Below are 20,222 nucleotides of genomic sequence, written 5' to 3' on the forward strand. Positions count from 1 at the left end.
CATTGACTGCCGACGATACCTTCCTTAGTGTCTTAAGCAAAGTACGTATGCAGTCTTGTACAGAGATTCCATTAGTCGTGCACGACACTCGATCTCCCACTCGGAAGCGAAGCCGAAAAATGCCGCCTTTCAATGGCGATAAGGGGAAAGGTGGAGCATTTGCCACCTTCATGGAACCGCCCCCTCTCTCTCCGTCCATCACCATAGGCCAAACAACTCGAATTCCACAGGACTGCACGCTAATGTCTTGAATTAGCATTTCTAGTGCAGCCCACGTGACATGAGGCCGCCACCTTTTCACTCGAATCTTGGGGCAGAAGAAAATTGTCTGATGTCTCGAGGAGATAGGACGGACCACTCGCTGCGCACATTTACCTTTCGAGGCTGTCTGCACAGGAGAGAGTGAAGAATATTGACCAGCGGAACTGAATGTATTTTTATTCATTCATTGGAAAAAATTATGAGAAGTTCTCTTCTAACACAGCCTTCATCGATCAAACATCGAACCTGATACATTTATTGCTAATGGGTGCAAAACCCTCAAGTTTCATGCAATGTTGCATGGAACTTGGGCAACCAAAGGAAGAACTATAAATGATGGCACAATTTTACAAAATCCTCCTGCCCTTGGAAAAAGATCTGTGGGAACTGTGGGTAATTCGCGGACAGTCCCGAACAAGTCCTTCACACAGCCAAGATGATATGAATCTTCAAGTACAGGAATACTTGTGATTTCAAGAGGCTCCTTTCCGACTTCATTTCCATCATATCCAATTTTCAAACCCATGGCGACATGACCGTAACCCATTCCTAGCCGTAATCCAATTTATATCCAGGGAAGGTGCACAACAGTTGGCTGCAGACAGTGCTGAAGTACCAGGAGGATTCAGTTGTATTAAAGGGTAGCTTGACAACGAATATGAGAACCAAGAAAATTTGCTGAAAGAACCAGGGTGATTCGTTAGAAGGCTCCCATCTTTCTGCCCAAGTAGTCATACCACCGGAAACAAATTTGAGAACTCATGAAACTGAGCAGCCAAAATATCATTCTTGTGTACATCTCGCAAGCCTTTGAGCCCAGGGGCTTTGCTCAGGTAACCAATCGATTGGCATCCCTTCAATGGCACACCATCTCAAGTTCAACAAGGCAAAGGCAAGATCATCCTGATTATCTTCAAAGAAGTGAGTTAAATAAGACTCAGCATTGGGGTCTTCGCTGAAGATAAAATCCTCATATTCAGCCCTCGTTTCTTGGAGAGGGTTATCCGCTTGACAAATCATTCGCATGCTCAATACCCGCAAGGCCTCAATGGCCGTGCTGTAAAATCCATTGTTCACATATGCATTGTAGACATAGCAGCAGGATGATGGGTCAGGCTGAATTTTCTCTTGATGTATCTGCTCAATAATATGCTCAAGTACGTCAAGTCTCCCCTGCAACAGGAGATCTACTTAGTAATTTGTATAAGTTGTAGAGAAGCAGAGAGTTTCAAATAAATTGTGCTCATGAAAAAACAAACCCCAATATAACTAGAGAATGCACATTTTACTTCCTCCGTGGCTTATAAGCCAGGATCTCAACTTTCTGTATAATGATGTCAACGCCTATAAGACACAACTAATCTCAAAGAAAGAAGCAAAGCAGCACTCCTGCAGTTAACTTGAGACATTTATCTTGCAACAAGACATCATGAAAATTACCCACTAGGCACCACATACTTGGGGAAGAAACACCTATATCCTATAACATCCCCAGTGCCTCTGCAAGTTGCCATCGACATTTCTTTTGTTTATATTGTAAGGGGAACATTTTACAGGTAGACCTGCGAACTGGCCACTTCAGATCCAAGCCTACACAGTTCAGTTCCCAGTCCAGACTTTTCGGAACCTAAACCTACATCGTCATTTGAAGTTCCTGTTCTGAAATCAACCAATCTCGGAACAAATCACCTAAATCCAGACTAAAAACTTAACCATTCAGTCAATCCCTCACAAAATTTACTGAAACTCTTCTCCCTAAGTTCCCCAAAACAAGTCTTGTTCCATGACAAGCTGGCAAGTATTAGCGGCAGTTTGGGCATAAGCACATCCAAGTTTGACCTGCCATTTCCAGATGGGACCAAAACTTGGAATGAAAAATTATAGATGCGCCAAAGTGCCGGTAACTCACTACCTTCGAAGTCCAATGCAGAAGGTTGGATAAGCTTAATTTATTCTAGTACTATCATAGAAATGCTTTTGGAAGCTAACATTCTCAAGAGTATCAATGAAGTCAGTGATTCAATTATGAACATTACTGCCCAAGGCAAAGATGCATCATACTGAGTCTGCTAGATGTGATTACATAAGCAAAACATCCGTAACGAGATGTTCTTACCAATAGTGACATGCAGTTACAACCTACAGATGTGAATACATAAACCAAACAAAAGGCTTGATTACTCAATGACCAGACATCATTTCCAAGCATATCCACAACAAGAAGCTTGAGTGCCTCTAGAAGAGAGGAGAAGAGAGGCTATGACTGCTATATTCTCATGGTAATTTTCTCCTTTTAATTCACAAACAGATGCACATGCCCAGGGAAAGAAATAGAAAAGGAGATAAAGATGCTACACCATTTCACAAGCTTTCAGAAGAAATGTGTTGAATAATAGGAGATCAAATTGAATCCTTTCTTCTTTGGCTTGATCAAGAATATTTAAAGCTTCATCGTAATTTTCACAGACCAGCAAAACCTGAAAGAAAGCATCGAGTGAGCATACCATTACCAAAGCCAGAAACTAGATGTTTAGGGGGAACAGAGGAGGGGTGGCCGAGGCAGGATTCCGGCAGGAAAAGAACTGTGAAAGTTGAGATCATTTAGAGTTCACCTTTATAAGGGCTGTGTAAGTCATTATTCCAGGGTAAAATCCATCACGAATCATCATGGAAACAAGTGAACAAGCAGATCTGTAACATTGTATAATGCTACAACAATCGATCATTATACAGTACGTTGCATGATCAGGTGAAAAACCACGCTGCTTCATATTCTTAAAAATGTCCACTGCTTTGCGGTTCTACATCAAAGGCAGAAAGATAATTAGAACCTAGAGAAAAGTCAAAAAGACCACAGTTCAATGGGCCAACATACCATGATGATCATACAGGTAAAAATTAGCACTTACTTCTTTAGCCGCAACCAAGGAGTGCAACACTACGTTGAATAATGGTGCTTCCACATAAGTCCCACTACAAAGGAAACGGGTTTCTACCACACGTAGCATCTTTTCTATCATTCCCTCTTGTCCTAGAGCTGCCAGCTGAAGATATCAGAAACAAATTAATGCCATCGCAAACATATGGAAAGAAAAGAGTGAGTTTCAGACCTGCATGAGACCCATGTTAAAGCTTCACGACAGTATTGTCAAGAGAGCTGGTTTAATTTGAGGGGGAACATTTCAGATTTAACAACCAAAATGCATATCCATGGTCACTCAAGAGAAGCAATATAGCAGCTATACATTTATATTGTTCATGATCTCTAGCATATGAGCCTAAAGGCCTATAGCTCAAAACGGTGTGCACTGACTCAACCAAAATAAACATGCTAATAATCAAGTCCACAGAGCATAGAGAAGTGCATGAAAACCAGAGTACAACCTAAACAGCTGGTGCTTCTAGAGATATCAACCTGCCCCAAACCCTTGATTTGACAACAATGTCTACAGAATAAGATTTTTCCTTGTCAAGAAGTGATGAGAAATCACATTTAAAAGCAGCTAAGGCCAAGCATGATACAAAATCATTGAAAGAAGTGGCCTCTCTAAAAGACTAAGGATCCCAGTCCCATGCTTTTACACCCTTATTATATCTTGTGTGATGCAGAGTGAGATTTCTTAAAGAACAGTGTTTGATCCAATTACAACCTCTGAATACTTTTTCTGAAGATACCAGTATGCTTCCAACAATAATCAGGTTAGTTCATGTCATTCACAGTGCTGATAAAGAGTGGTTGCATAAATGGCAAGACAAATACCAGATTTTTTAATGAGATAAGGCTATGGTCAACTCCATTTCTGGCCATATCCATTTCTATAGTTTCTATCCTTTTTGCAGCTTCTACCTGGGACAACATATTTCCCTCTTCATATGGAGCATTCACAGTACCAAATAAGGAAAACAGCAGCTCATACGTCTGGATATTTGGTTGAAGTTGTATTTGTTTCATTTTTGCCAATACACGAACTGCCCGCTCAGGTTGATCCTGCACAATGCAAACCATAGGTTTTTTATACTATAGACAGAAATAATGTGCAAGTGAACTTTGAGGATAGCGAAAAGAACAATTATGTGAAGAAAGAAAAAACCAAACATCCTGCAACTGTTCAAAGGTCATCCTCAATAATAACTTCAGAAACACTAGCAGACCTTGCGGGATTGGTGGTGCCCCTGCTTGCTGGCCACCACAATTTATATAGTAAACCCTTGAAACTTCAGGTAAAATCTTTTGCTTGCCCCCACAAACCTAAAATTCTGGGTGCATTACTGATCCCACATTATCAGTTTCTCTTATAATACATTCAAACTGTGATGTTAATGCAATTTGTTACTTCTAACTAACAAGCATCCCACATAGGAAGGCAGTGATGATGGCAGTGATGATGATGATGATGTCTTGTTATATATCTTCCAAATCTAATGGAACACGTGTGCCAATGAAGATGAACTGTTCAGTCTACCATAAATAAGAACTGCTAAACAATCCTGTACAAAGTGATGGTGACTCATCATCTTCCTTTGGTAAGATTGTGAATATATTCTTACTCTCCTCCACTTCCTAAAAAAATACAATACTCAAGGTTCAACCCTGTTAGCCACCATAATTCCCATTTAAGTTGTACTCCTAAGCAAACCCAGGTCAAGAACCCTTCACAATTAGAAACAAAGTACTAAGAGCATTCTTCTTCCAATATTAAAAGACATCAGGAACTAAAAATGATATGATACATCCGCAAAAAGAATTCCTAATAAAAAGCCATGTAGCAGAATATCTGAAAATACCTACTCACCACTGCATTACATGCTGCAAGGAAAACATTAAAAGGATAGGGATGCGGACATTCAGAAATTTGAACCAATAGAGCCTCAGCAAAATCCAGTTCCAAGGCTTCACTGCACTTCACTGAAATGGCTGCTAGAGTCGAGTCAAATGGCCCCAGTTTCTGCTTTTGCATTATTTTCAACTGCAAGGACAAAATTTTTTGTATCCAAGAACATTTTAATAGAAGAATTAAAAGTAACTAGATGAAAGTGACGCAACTGGAGTGCCAAGAGCAAGACAGCAAATAACCAATACTGACCAGTTCCAAACCATCAGAGAAACCTCTCTCGGTAACAATTGCTCTGATAAATCCATCGTATGTACGACTGGATGGTTGCAACCCTAGGTTTTGCATCTACACAGATACAGGACTTCTCTCAGTACCTTTTACTATCATTTACACAAAATAAAATACTACATAAAGTAAAAAGTTCATAAAACTGGGCACTCAAGCACAATAGAGGGCCTAATCCAAGGTAACAATTTCTGCCACCACAATAATAATTAATCAGGATAGAAAATCATATAACTAAATTCACATGCTAATCAACAAAAAGAGCTCCATTGCACTTGTTAATGGATAAAGTTCTTATGTCGACAATTCCATGCGACTCATCATCTAAACAGAGCATTCAAAGTAACAACTCTATCACTAGCAACTTCTATCAGCTTTTATACACGGTAAAAAGGAGGAGATCTCACTAAAAAGGTCCTACTACCTGTTGAAATAACTGCTCTGCCAAGCTATGGTTGCTTGTCAGTGCACAGGTACATATCACATCTGTGAATGATCGGCTCAGCACATTCCTAAGTGCAAGATATTTAGGATTTGGTGTGTCAGTTCCAACACACATAACTTCTTTTCTAGGACCACAAGTAGTGCTTTGCCCCATATTAAGGGCAAGACCATCCTCTTTGTGACATATATGTTCAGTGTCATCCTTGTCAAATCTCTCCAACCGTAGTTCACTCATGGCCGGTATTGGAATATCTAGCTTTGGAGAATGTGAAGCTCTCTCTGCATATCTATTAGATAAAGTACCTTCTGTAGCCAAAGCCACCATAAGTTGCAGACTTTCATACGCAGATTTTAGATCTCTCAACCTTGTAAAAGACCAAATAAACTTCCTTAATGATGTAAGGCAAAAATTGTAGTGCTTGCTATAGTCCTTCCAAATATGATGCACTGCAAAAAGATTTTGCTTCCACACAGCAATCTGAGAGAAGGAGACAACTATTAGAAACAATTACAGCAGAGTGGCATTTTATAATGAATTATAGTCAACGCAGACTTTTAGCAGGTGCACAGAAAACTGCGAATAAAAGGGATCTTTTCAGTTATCGAAGAAGCTTATGTGTCAAGATGAAATTCAGCCACCAACTGCGAATGATCACAAAAAAAATAAAAATAAAAGAAGTGAATGCCTTGATAGTGAGAAAAACTAATACTTTCATTTTGGCAAGGTGATAAATGCTTGCAAATCTAACAGCCACATAGAGCATCTCATAATTCAAGAGCCCAGGAATTCCCATTTCTAATATTTGAACTCAGTCCACAGTTCAAGATTTGTTCTTTGCACTCACCTTTTGCATTGTTGTCAACATTACAAAAGATAAACGGTACGTGCTTTGTGCTTCTAGGATGGTATAAGAGATATACATTTTATTTCCATCTAAAATGTTATCGAAATGCCTTCTGGCATCATGTCCATTCCGCACTCTTCCCATTTTAATTAAAAAAGAACATTTTCTTTATGATTAGCATTTGCACTTTGTTTATGTACACCGGGCATTTAGGCAGGTGGTATAGGAGGTCACTATAATGATTCAATGATTACGATGTAACAAATCAAATTACAAAGAATCTATGGTGTTCAATATAATCTTGAGTCTATTAACAAAATAAAAGAGGGTCCTATCTGTATACATTTTAGTGGATAAGAAATATAAATCAGCCATATTGGGGAATCTAAGAAAATATGGAATATGTTCAAGGTCACTTGTCCTTGGATGACATTGATGGCATTCTCATTCAAAGACATGGCTCAACTGATCTTTAAGGAGCCGGACATTCACAAAATATAAAATGCCTTAGGTCACTCTAACTTCTTTCTCCTGTCAGACAATTATTCGGAAAACTTGGGGCAAAAATCCCCCTGCCCCTGCAATAATCTGTCGCTCAATTACATGTGCCTTGTCAGATAGCCTTTTTGATTAACATTAGTTTCATGATCGTCCTCTATCACTAAACAAAATTAGTTGCCCAAGATGAGTTCATCGGAAAATTTGAAGCATGGTAAACTATACATCTCTCCAGTATAAACATCTGAACTGATCGGCTGTTCTTAAGGAGATTAATCAAAAGCTTTGAATTGTGCAACACATCTCTCGAATAAAAATATCTGAACTGATGCCACCTTGACTGAGAGAACATTTGAGAGATGCAAAAGCATGTGCATGCATAAAAACAAAAGAATCTACACTATAAGAGCAAAAAAGGATTGACAGAAGTAAGCTTCAATACGTAAAATGCAATGCATCATATGTCAAAACAATCTTATTTTTTGACCCCCAAAAAAAAACAATCTTGTTCTTGGACTTTGGAATTTTTGCAAGGTACCTTTAAAAGCATGTGATAAGTCTAAGGATAAAATGGTGAGAACGTTTACCAAAACCTTTTTGCCTACAAAAATAGATCAATTACCCATATAATTGTGGAAGAGCATACCAAGAACATTGACAAGGAGCCATTAAAAAAAAAAGGACTACTTGCACTAAAACAGGCTGGGAAATTTTTATAAGCAAAAGACACATGACATGAACTTATACTTGGAGAGAAGTAGAAAAAGTGGCACAGTTCGGAACTGGAACTGCAGTTTAATTCTTAGTACAGCATCAGTTTAGGAATCTCTTCAAAGCACAGCATGCTCAATCCCCCCCCCGGGGGGAAAAAACAACCCCCCCCTTCTTTTTATTTTCTCTCTCTCGCGCACACAAACATTTTCAGGATAACAATACTTCTATTTGGTACTTTCCTGCATTTGCAATGGGAGAGAAGACAAGAAGGGGAAAAAGGCATGACATCCAAGGTGTGAAAAATCCATCAACACTAGCCATGGACAAAAAATCATCTTCGCCATCATACCTCAAGGAGTTCCAAATAAGTTGCTTCATTCTTCCCCACAAGCCGGCACTCCATCAGATCTAAGCAATTAGCATATAGTTCACTTCGCACATCAACACAGGCCCTCAGGAAATAATTATACACCTCCAATAAATGAGCCACACGATGATTTTCTCCAAGATTAGATAGTAAATTAAGTCCCTGAATAATGTGCAACAGTGCACGAGGTCAGCGCTCCAATATGAATGAGTACATGTACCAAATATAATAAATATGATCGTATTATAAACTACAACCATAACATGACTATCACTCACCAGGAAAAACAAGAATATAAACCTCAACCTAGAAACTTGTTTATTTTCAATACCAAGATTCCAAACCTTTCAAGGACTTAAGTTATGGTCCAAAGTGGCAGAATTATTCATCAACAGAGAACCAGAGTTAAGTCTCCTCCAAAAATTAGCTGTACCAGTGAATTGTAGTGTTTTAACTTTTTAAGATAGAGTCAATATGATTTCTGCAGCAAATATCATATTTTCCACTAACTTTACCGGGAAGAAATGTTAATCCATCCACAGAAGTTCTCAATGTCATTACACGTCAGAGCACTGACATATTTGCATGATAAAGCCTGGAAATTCTACTTGTCCTAATAGTTCCTATTTACCACACCTTTGTCAGCTTAGAATCTTATTTTTCAAAGTTCATTTAAACAATGGCTGAGCTTCAGTCCAGATACAAAGTTGACCCAGGACCTTCAAGAGAGGGAGAGGAAGAATCAATAAAGACTACATCTTGAATCAATTGATCAATGAAAGAGTGCATTCGATATGGGAGACAACAACAAAACCCTAATTTCTTATTTATTACCACCTACTGGCTATTAACTAATATCTCTACATATAATTCAACACTTCCCATCAAGCTAGAGCATCCAGCTAATTTATGACAGGGGCAACTTCATTCCATAGTCTGTGACTAAAGCGCTGTCTAAACCAGACTTCACACTAGATTACAGATGTTAATACATCAAACCAGATTTAACAAAATGACTATTGTATAAACCAAACATTACACAACAAACTGAAAGTAACACACATTGTCGAATTTAACAGAAGCGCGCTGAAGAGACAAATGGAGACCAGAAAGTCGACATCTTCCTCTTCCTCAAATAATGAAGACCAAATCATGTGAGAACCTAACTTCATGAATTCATCACCCCTTGCACTCGACTGTGGCTACCCAACAAAGGTGAGCTTTGCTCTGGCACTTGGTTGCCTTGGAAACTTGATGACAACTTTGCCCATCAATGAAACTCGCAATAGATGAAATTCACAGTAGAGGTTGTTGAGGCAAACGACCAAACTTGGGAGATATATATATATATATAGGAGGAATTTTTAAATGACAAACCCAAAACCAAACCAGCAAACCCATGAGACCAGAGAGCTTCACTTCAATGGAGGAGCAAACTGACAACTATGTTGGAGAAGGACTGAGGACGACAAATGATAAGGCATGGAATGGGATCGTGAAGGATGACAAAACCTTGATAGAAACAAACACTAAAAACAGACTGGATGTGCTAGCCAGTGACAAGGGTGGAAAATGAGCTCGCAATGACACCAGGAGGAAAGCCATGGAAAGCTGGTGGAGATGCCCAAGACTGATGACTGGGGAGAGAGAAGTGGACAAACCCACAATGGAGAGAACTTGTGATTGGCAAAGGAATGAAGAAGACACATGATTCTCCAAATCTGGACAACCTGGATCGGCGACAAGCTCCCCCTGATGACTAGAAGAAATCAAAGAACAGAGGAAACAGCAAGGGAAAAACTCGAATCCTTGAAAGAGAAGAAGCTTCTGATGCAATTGACGACTGGTGGCTCGGAACACTAACAGCATGGGACTGAGTAGGGCTTGCAACAGAGAAGACAATGGTTGGCTGGCTTGGTGGCTTAATGGAGAAGACGCCAAAACCTTTCTTTATTGTGTGACTAACCACAAGAAAAAGACAGGGCTTTGATTTTGGTCCCCCTCTCTTGTTGGCCCTGACACCATGTCAATATTTTAGTATTTTCAAGAGAGAGGAAGAGAGAATTGATAGAGACTACATGTTTATTCAATAGCTTAATGAAAGAGTACATAAGATGGTTCTATTCATAGAGAATGGGAGACACTAATAAAACCCTGATTTCAGCTACTAACTACTAGCTAATATCCAAGAATATATTTCTGAACTGCAAGTTTACATGATAGGAAAAGAGAATATCACAATATCCTTCCATACAAATATAATCCAATAGATCTCTTTTTCCCAACCTTCCTTTTAGTTCTGTTTTCTACATCTTCCACCTCCTCAGCCGCAAGTAACGATAAATATCTAAAAGGTGTAAAGATGCTGAAGACTAGGTTCAATCAATTCTTTGTCCAGCATATGGTTGATGTAGAGTGATTCAAGTTCTCGGTTGTCCTTCTTTCCCTTGGTAGGTATCAAACTAGAGGAAATCAAAGAAAGCAGCTCACATTGGGACAATCACTCCCAGAATTTCTTGCAACTATTATTGAATGTTCACTGTAGACAATAATGCCTGCTGAAGATTACCTCACATTAATCTGGTGAAGTGCAATAGTGAAAGAGAATACACAACATAGAAGTTGGTGCCACCAACACCAATATGTTGGAAGATCAGTTACAGTAATAACAATTATAGAGTTTTAACCTATATATCTATCCACTAGATCACAACACAATATGCAGTCTGATAATCGGTATTTGAATGTGTTGCCATGTTTGTTTTCAACACTTCAAAGAAAATAAGTACAGAACAAATGGCTCGTATTTGAAGCAACAGAATGGCACAACTAATAAATTCTCAGCTTCTAATTGACTAATTCGTTATTGGCAGTGAAATCCAACAACAGATCTTAAACTAAACATTCTCTGAGCATACACACTATAGATAGCACTCAAGGTTATCAGGACCATTTTTTATTGTCAATACTATAGAATGAGTGTATATTGACAAACTTCAAAAATAGAAGAAAAGAGAAGAAAATTCAGTAACCATGTTTAACTTCCTTAATAAGCAACAAGCTAATTACCCACTACAGACCATTTGTGAAAGTAAATTCTCATTACTTTTATCCAGAGCACAAAGAAAAAGATCATATACCACTGTCAAGCAACCAGCTTTACAAAGTGCCTGCAAAGTAAGAATGTGGCATCTTTCACCCATGCCGATCTTCTTCTCATTTATCAATTTCCAAGTTTCCATGGCAAACTGCATACATATCAAATGCCACATCAGATTGACAACTTAAAGGCTACCCTGGATGAGATCCAAATACAGTCCCAGAAAGGGATCTCTACACTGACATAACAAGAGATCATGCCTAGCATCAACTGAAAGAGGAAATTAAGTCTCTGTTGCAAATCATCAATGGGATAATGAAATTAATACTATTTTCATGAGTAGAAACGAAAGCCTGCATCTGTAGTATTTTTCTTATAAAGATAATTTATTCAAAATATACATATGAACATATGATAAAGTAGTAAAAATCAATTCTGCTCACAAAATCAATGATCTTTTCAATTTCAAAGTGCCGCAGCCTGAATCAGCAGATTAAAGTTCATAAGATCTGAGTAAGGAAGGCTATGCGAATGTTATGATCAGTTTCTGGAGCTTTATTTGGATAAAACAAATTTCTTTTCAGTTTAAGGGGGTGTTTGGTTGGGCATTCCCAAGGGGCTTTGGGCCCCCAAAGCCCCCTGGGAGAAATTTTGGGTGTTTGGCAAGGGCTTTTGAATGCCCATTTGCGAAATGCGGGCATTCCACATGCTCAAAGCCCAATGCTGGGGTAGGGCAACTTTGAGCATTCAGCATTCTCCCAATGCAAGCTCACTGTTCATGCTTCTTCCCCACGACTTCTTCGAGTTCTCCACTGCCGCCTTCGTTGTCAACGCCGCCTCCGCCTCTGCCTCCGTCATCGACGCCGCCTCCGCCGTCGACGCCTTCCTCTTCTGCAACAGATCCATCCTCTTCGACGAGCGCGAGCAGCACCGGTCGACTCCTTCGGCTCGTGAGAACCAGGACTCAAGCCGCCAGATCGGAAGGCCAGATCTGGCGGTCCGGAGGCCAGACCGGCTGTCCGGAGGCGAGATCCGACTGTTTGACGGCAAGCTTCACCCCCCCCGCCGACGGCCCTCTTGCCCCGTTGTTTTGGGACGCCCGACTTCGAGTTCTCCACCGGCCCCGCCACCACTTCCGCCTCCGCCTCCACCGTCGACGCCTTCCTCTTTTGCAGCAGATCCATCCCCCTCCGACTCCTTTGGCTCGCACGAATCAGGCCGTCTAGAGGCCAGATCTAGTCGTCCGGCGGCCAGATCTGGCCTCTGCGACCATAGACGATGGCGTGCGTCTACGGTCTGGAGGCTAGATCGGGTCACCGGACGGCCAGATCTGGCCGTCCGGCATCACCGGCCACCGGATTTGATTTTCAGATTTAAAAAAAAAAAAAATTAAAAGCAAAAGCCCATTTGTAATAAGTTTTGCCAAACGGTATTTTTACACAAGTCACTTTTCAATGTGTAATTTGCCAAACGCCCGAGCATTCCCGAAAACCCCTTTACCCTAAAGATATTTGCATTTGGCCAAGGGCATTTCCCCAAAGCCGAACCAAACGGGCCCTAAGTTGGAAACCCCATATAAAGATGAGATATTTGACCAATGATGCACTGTGGCACAGCATATCCTATGGTGTTCATGCTCCAAGGGGACAAAAGAATTGATTGCCCATCTCTCTGCTATCTTCATAACTAAGGAAACTTAAACATAATCAACAAAAAGTAAAAAATCTACTACACTGGACACCTATAAGCAAATTGAATGTTGTCCTCTCGTAGTCCATTTGGTGGGTTCCGCTCTGAGCCAAAAGCTAAAGGAAAGAAGTACTTAGTATCTTCCAAGACTTCCAATATTCTCAGCGTGAGTACATGCGTGGGATTTTCGCTCATGAGATAAATGGCTTCTCAGGACAATGAAAGTCTAAAGAAATTTACAAAAATTAAGCAAAACCCTCCACAAATGAACAAAATAAACCTTCATCTTGTGTATGCTATGTAAATGAGTAAGAAATATGAACACATAACTGTACACACACCCGTCTGTACAAGAGTCAAGGAAGGGGATTATTCTTAAGTTATCTTCACAAAGTGTGCAAGTTTTAGAGTTCTACAACCCAGCGGGAGCCCTGGATAAAGGAGGGAAAAGGGTGCGTCAGGTAGTCAACAGCCAGCACTCTTTCTACTGTCGAACTTCTATGAATGAATACTATACACAATGGCACAAAAGCTAGGTTGTCACCGTAAGTGACGCTGCGTGGCCTGAGCACAGTGAGAAGTGAGCAAAGGCCGCTGCATCAGTGCTTGGGTGCAGTGTCAAATGAGTAAGTGTTCCCTCATCTTGTCAAAGGAATGAGGGTAAGGAAGTTAGTCCAAGAGAGAAGGATCTGGATGGGGACTTGGAACATTAGGACTTTAACATGTAAATCGATGGAAATGGTAGATGTAATGGTTAAGAGTAGGATCAGTATCATGTGCTGTCAAGAAACTAAGTGGGTTGGTTTGCAGGCCAAGGATCTCGAGAAGTCGGGTTTCAAGCTTTGGTATGCAGGCACTTCGAAAACAGAGTAGGAATCATTGTTGATAAGACCTTGAAGCTAGACACAGTAGATGTTAAAAGAATCAGGATAGGATCAATGCTATCAAGATTATGGCAAGCCAGGATATCTTGTAGTTAGTTTCTACGCACCTCGAGTTGGTTCCTTGAAAAGCACTTTTGGAAAGTTCTTGGAGAACTAGTTCAAGGGATCCCCATTCGTAGAAAATTTTTACACGATATTAAAATGGGCATATGGTTAAAGAAACAGAAGTTTACATAAGCTTTCGTGAAGGTTATGGCTTTAGAGAGGAAAAAGAGTAGGGGAAGGCCATTTTTGACTTTGCAAGGGCTTATAATTTAATATTAGCCAATACCTTCTTTGAGAAGCTGGAGGAGCATGCAAGCACTTAGAAAAGTGGATCCTCAAGATCGCAAATAGATTACCATTTGCTAAGGAAAAATGTTCAAATAAGTTGTAAAGATTGCAAAGTTGTTCCTGGACAAAGCTTAACAATCCAACATCAGCTAATGGTGCTTCATGTCCACATTAAAAGAGGAAGGCAGAGAAATAAGCCAGTGAAGTGTCCTAGAATCAGATGGCAGGACCTATAAGGAAGACAACAATCCCTGTTCAAGAGGAGTTATTGGCCAGTGTACATGGGAGGATAGACAGCACCCAAATCAGATTCGCCATTCTTGGGCTAGTTGCATTCGGAGAGTGGCGAAAGCAGTCCTTGGGAAGTCTAGGGCTTGTACACCACACCAAGAGTCTTGGTGGTGGACAGAGGAGATACAACAAAAGATCAAGGTTAAGAAGGAATCCCACAAAGTCATGTACAAGGATAAAAGTGAGGAAAACATAGCAAAGTAAAAACTAGCAAAGAAGGAGAAGAAGAAAGTCCTACATGAAGCAAAACCAGCTACTAGTGATGACGTTTATATAGGGCTAGACACCAGAGGAGGAGAAAAAGGTTTAAGTAAATTGGCTCAAGAATGAGGAAAACAAGAGTTCTAAATCAGGTGAGATGCATCAAGGACAAAAATGAGAAGGTCCTCCTAAAAAGAAGATGTTGTCAAAGGCAGCTTGGCAAATTATTTCCATAAACTTCTCAATGAAGGATATGAGAGAAGACTTCACCGGAGAGTTGAGTAATTACGAAGAATGCAGAAACTACTCTTTCTACTGATGCATAAGGATGAAATGTTTAGAGCTTTGAAGAAGATGAAGAATGGAAAAGGGGTAAGTCCTCATAGTATACCATTACAAGGGTGAAAAGTTTTCCAGCAGAGATTGGCATATCTTGGCTAACAACCCTTTTTAACAAAATCTTCTTTAAGATCCGACCAAATGCCAGATGAATGAAGAAAAATATGCTTAGGTGCCTATTTACAATAAGAAAGGTGGCATTCAGAATTGTGACAACCATAGAGGGGTCAAGCCAATGAGCTTACCATGAAGCTTTGGGAAAGCGTAATCCAGCTCAGTTTGAGGCAAGAGACTCGTAGTTCATTTAATCAATTTGGTTTCATACCAGATAGATCAACTATAGAGGTTACTTACCTATCACGAAGATTAATGGAAAGGTATAAGAATAAATGGAAGGATCTGCATTTGGTGTCCATAGTTTTGGAGAAAGCATAGATAGACTACCAAGGGAAATCCTTTGGAGAGTTCTGACAATGAAGGGTATGAATTGCCCATATACAAACAATAAAGGATAAGTACGTGGAGCTGTTACATTCACAAGGACAAACAGAGGGGAAACAAAGGAATTCCCTATTACTAAAGGGTCACATTAAGGCTTTGCTCTAAGTCCTCAATCTAGTTGCCTCAATTGATAAGCTGACAATACATATGAAAGATGTTCCTTGATGTATGCTTTTCGCAGATGGCACAGTGCTGGTAAATGAAACTCAAGTCGGGTTAATGAGAAACTCAAACTTTGGAGAGAAACTTGGAGTCTAACAGTTTTCAACTCAATCGGACTAAGCCAAAATATATGGTGTGTGACTTTAGCAATGGTAGGAATTCAAACAACCCCTTGGTGAAAATTGGAGTTTAAAAAGTGCCAAGGAGTGAACATTTCTCATATCTTGGATCCATTCTACAAGAAAAGGAGGAAAAAGACAGAGATCTCATTCATAGAGTACAGGCAGGAGGAACTGGTGCATTTGGGGTTTTGTGTGACCGCCAAATGACACGTAAGCTCAAGGAAAAGTCCTATGCTGTGGCATACACTGTTTGAGAGAGAAGGGGAAGGCCTAGAAGGCATGGACAGAGACAATACGAAAAGATATGGAACATCCAACATCTCACAAAGGATTCAACGAAAGATGGAGCACAATGGCAGATTTCATGTAGCCAGCCCCACTTAATGAGTTGTGGCTTGCTTCTTGTTGTGTTCTTTGATTGCTTGTTGTTCATCAATTTCACGCAAAAAAGCAATTTACGACAGTTACTGTCCTCTAATGTGCATTATAAATGCTGCAGGGCACAGATGAACATCCTTCTAGGCAATACTTGATATATGCATCTGGTATAGCAACAACATAAAATCTCATCTTACCGAAGCGTCTGACGATCTGGCACAGTAATCAAGGATATGAACTACATCATCGGCCTCTATTGATTGGTTCCCATAGCCAAGATATGAAAGAAGATTGGAAGCTCTGGTTCTGTCACCCAAACGTAGCGCATCGACAATTTGATGCCCAAAACATTGACCAGCTGCACTTGGAAAAAAGGAAAAGGAAATTTTTTTAATGTTCTACATTAGCTCTGACCACATAACATTGCCATGCACACACAGTTTAGATAAAAGACCAACAAGCCATTCCATCCCTCCCCCTCCCAAAAAAAAAAAAAAAAAGAAAAAGAAAAGAAAAGAAAGAAAAGCCAAGACATAAAGGAGGGAACCATGACTCACATAGGAATATGTGTCAATCAAAGGCAGAAGGATATTTTAGTTCATCAAGCATACTTGAAAGAATAGCATACAACTATTAAAGGCTTAAAGGCAATAACCATAGACGCCACTGATTTGCCTTAAGAATTATAACGTAATGAAGAGAGCCTAAACAGAACATGCAATTTAACCTTTCATCACAATTGTGACGCTAAATAATTACCTCCTGATGTTGCAAAAGTTCTATACAAATACTCCTTGCCAGTGATGTTCTTCCGACCCTGTAAAGGCACTCACTATTAAGCAGGACCATTTGAAACTAAATATATTAGAAGACATGCATTCACATGTGATATAGCCAATTGAAGACCATCACTCCAGCATGGCAGGAGATTCACATAGAAACGAAAGCACTTCAGGAAATTAGCAGGTTGGAGAAATACCCCATTTGTCTTGTCCGCCCACCCCGCACACAACACAAAAGAAAAAAAAAAGGCACCCACCAGAGGTATACAGTGCTAAGCTCAGTAACCCAATTCAGTGCACACGAAAAATTTTCCTATCTTAAATGCGCCGTAACTATATGTATCTCCATGCACGCAGCTTGACAAACAGGTGATGGCATGAAAAAGAAGATGATGGCAGTCGTGTTACAAGAACTGACATACATGAAGACAAAACCAATTATCAGTTGGAAATTAATTAAACGACAATGCACGTTGAACAACCACTGAAATGAAACTCGCATTAACCCACTATCTCAAGCACGCACCGGAGCGCGGCCAGCATGGACAGACCAAAAAGAACCAAAAAAGAGTTCCCATTGAGCTCGGAGTTTTTTTCAAAATTGTACCCACGGGTTATTCCCAATCACGCTACCGCCTCCGCCACCGCCTCTAGCCCGCAAATGTCGAGTCCATCCAAACCCAATCGCGCTCTCTCCCGACCGCTGCAAGAGAAAATCAAATGCGATCAAGCAATCACTACGAATCGCAACTGCCCCGAAGTACAAAAAAAAAAACCCATTGGGGATTAGGAGTGCGCACAGCGAGCGAGCTCGTTCTCGGAGAAGAAGGCGGAGCTGCACGCGTCCCTTCCTCACTTGCATTTGCCCGAGAGAGGACCGAATTGCAAGCGCCCAAGCGACGTTCGTCTCCACTTTTAACGGTTACTCCACCCTCCAACCGCCTCAGGCGGCCGGTGCTCCACACCTTCCTGCTCAGTGCCTCCGACGCCATGAGTTTCGGAACCTCTCTCTCTCTCTCTCTCCCTCCCGGAGGAGGTCCGCAAGATTGCAGATTTCAGGCAAACATAGAGAAGTCTCCGCTAGATGACGCTCCTCGGATGTTCAACGGACAAGGCAACATAGGAAGATTGCAGAAGCCGGAAGCTCACTGAGCGGATTGAAGATTTTCACTTTTCTTGGAGCTTCCGGTGCGCAAATGGGGTAAATAGGAGAGGAGGAGGAGGCTTGGATCGGTGGGCCGAAACGGCAATGCGTGCGACTACACGTACGAAATTCTGCGGATTAGGGTTTATGAGAAGACAATCAGAGAATATTTGTTGTTGACGTTGTCGCGAAAACATTTTCTTAGGAAAATACTTTTCTCTTTTTGAGGCTTTTGCTTCGTTTAGAAAAATAAATCAACAAAAAAGATTTTCTAAATAATGATTTCCTTTTTGAAAAAAATCAAAAGATATTTTTCAAAATATTAGGTACTGGTGCTTGAATTCGAAATTCCATATTTTTTATACGAAAATCCTAAGGTTGGTTATTGATTCCCAACATTCCGAATCTGCTAAGCTCGAGACCTTAGTGCTTCAACTTGGACCCTCCACCCACACTCGGGTCCATCAAGGTTGGGCTCGAACCTTTGGATGATACATCAACACCCGAGCCCAAGTCCATAAAGGCCATGCTATGGCGCTTGTGCTCGATCTCGAGCTCGTATTCTTAGTTAATGAAATGTTAGTTCTTACAAAAAAAAAAAATCGATTTTTTAATTATTTTTATTTTTACACATTCTTTTCTTCTTTTTTTCTTTTTATGCTTGTTGTGGCTAGTTGTCGACCATGGCGATGATCGACAATCGACCACAAGCAAGCTCAAAACTCACCAACTCCGACTCACAAGGCCTCGAGCCTTGCTTGCCTGTGGTGAGACCTCGAAGCTCACTTGCCTTGGGCGAGCTCGAGCTCACCTATGGCTGATCGCCAAGCAAAAAGAAATGAAAAATATAAAATTAATTAAAAATATGAATTGTTTGATTATTTTCCACGTCAAATTTTCCTTACTAATTGACAAAAAAATATATTATAAAAAAAATAAAGTCATTTTCCATTTAAAAAATATTTTTCAAAAATGGTACATTTTTCGTGAAACAAACGAATCCTAAGAAGTGATTATTCTCGCCGTATCTCGGTGGCCAATTAAGCTATCGCTTCAAGTTAAGATAGAACTCTCATAAATTAAATCGATTAAAATGAATATTCCAACATATTTATTAGGTAATTTTGAATATTTATTAGGTGTTGAGAACACATTCCGCAATTTGGGCATAAGAGAGGAAAGGGGTGGATAGACAAAATGGGGTCATTAGGTATAATTTAAAGTGCGTATGGTAACGTTTCTGCTTTTGAGAATAATTTTTGTTTAGAAATAAAAAAAAATTATTTTTGTTTTTTGACAAATTTGAGTATTTGAAGGCATTTAGTAATTGCACAAAATTTATGTTCCCAAAATAGAAATGAGATCGATACAATCCAAATATTTTTGTGACTTGAAATTTGTTTTAATTTATTAATAATTTTATTACAATTTTCGTTTCTTTTTTCTTTTTATTCTCATTCCTCTAGTTAGTCGCCAACCTCAAGGGAGCCTCACCAGCCAATGGCAAGGCCCCCCCGAGTCTAGTGGCTCGGCGAGGCGATCTCGGCCAGAGCTGATGAGGCCGAGCCTCGCCTAGCCATCAACGGGGTCGCTAGGCCTCGTTTGGTCAGTCGCCGTTAGAGGGACCGGCTAAGGGAAAGAAGAGAGGAAGAGAAAAAGAAAGACAAGAAGAGTAAATACTTGTTTCTTGAGTTGTTATCAGGAACAAAAAAGCAATTTTTTTTTTGCTTCTTATTTATGTTCCAAATCTACTCCCATGAATGTTATTCTTGGGACAAAAACCTACACAAACAGATTTCTATTTTATTTCTGCTCCGAGGAAAAAAAAATAGAGAAACAAGAACGTTAACAAACACACCCTTAAACTAGTTCCATGAACCCACGATCAAGTTCCTAAATAGGTTTATGGAACCGATGGCTGATTCTCGATTCTCATTTTATGGAACCGGCCCTTAGTGTGCAGTACCTCTGAAACCGATCACCCCTAGCTCATAGCGCATTCTCTACCCATGCTCGAGTTAGGGTCCATTTTATTTAGTGTTCTAAG

The 20,222-nt window shown here is 40.2% G+C and overlaps 1 protein-coding gene across 3 annotated transcripts; it reads right to left on the reverse strand.

The window, feature by feature from the left end:
• Window positions 1-412: 412 nt before the first annotated feature.
• On the reverse strand, window positions 413-18,309 carry LOC104448915 (pentatricopeptide repeat-containing protein At1g76280). Of its 3 annotated transcripts, none has more exons than XM_039315161.1 (14): window positions 17,832-18,309; window positions 17,639-17,734; window positions 17,009-17,066; window positions 16,447-16,607; window positions 11,390-11,497; window positions 8,232-8,411; window positions 5,806-6,303; window positions 5,346-5,441; window positions 5,055-5,228; window positions 4,022-4,249; window positions 3,171-3,305; window positions 2,874-3,062; window positions 2,619-2,738; window positions 413-1,434 (listed from the first exon to the last, which is right to left on the reverse strand). In XM_039315161.1, exons 1-14 carry the CDS (start codon window positions 18,021-18,023, stop codon window positions 1,045-1,047), a joined length of 2,625 nt encoding a protein of 874 aa, XP_039171095.1. In that variant the 5' UTR covers window positions 18,024-18,309; the 3' UTR covers window positions 413-1,044. The 3 variants fall into 3 exon arrangements, with proteins under 3 accessions (XP_039171095.1, XP_039171096.1, XP_039171097.1); XM_039315162.1 differs by having other exon boundaries at window positions 17,643-17,734; window positions 17,832-17,865; XM_039315163.1 differs by lacking the exon at window positions 17,832-18,309 and having other exon boundaries at window positions 17,558-17,695.
• Window positions 18,310-20,222: the final 1,913 nt, after the last annotated feature.

This window comes from Eucalyptus grandis, chromosome 6 (assembly GCF_016545825.1).
Source record: "Eucalyptus grandis isolate ANBG69807.140 chromosome 6, ASM1654582v1, whole genome shotgun sequence".
In the NCBI taxonomy this organism is placed as follows: domain Eukaryota; kingdom Viridiplantae; phylum Streptophyta; class Magnoliopsida; order Myrtales; family Myrtaceae; genus Eucalyptus; species Eucalyptus grandis.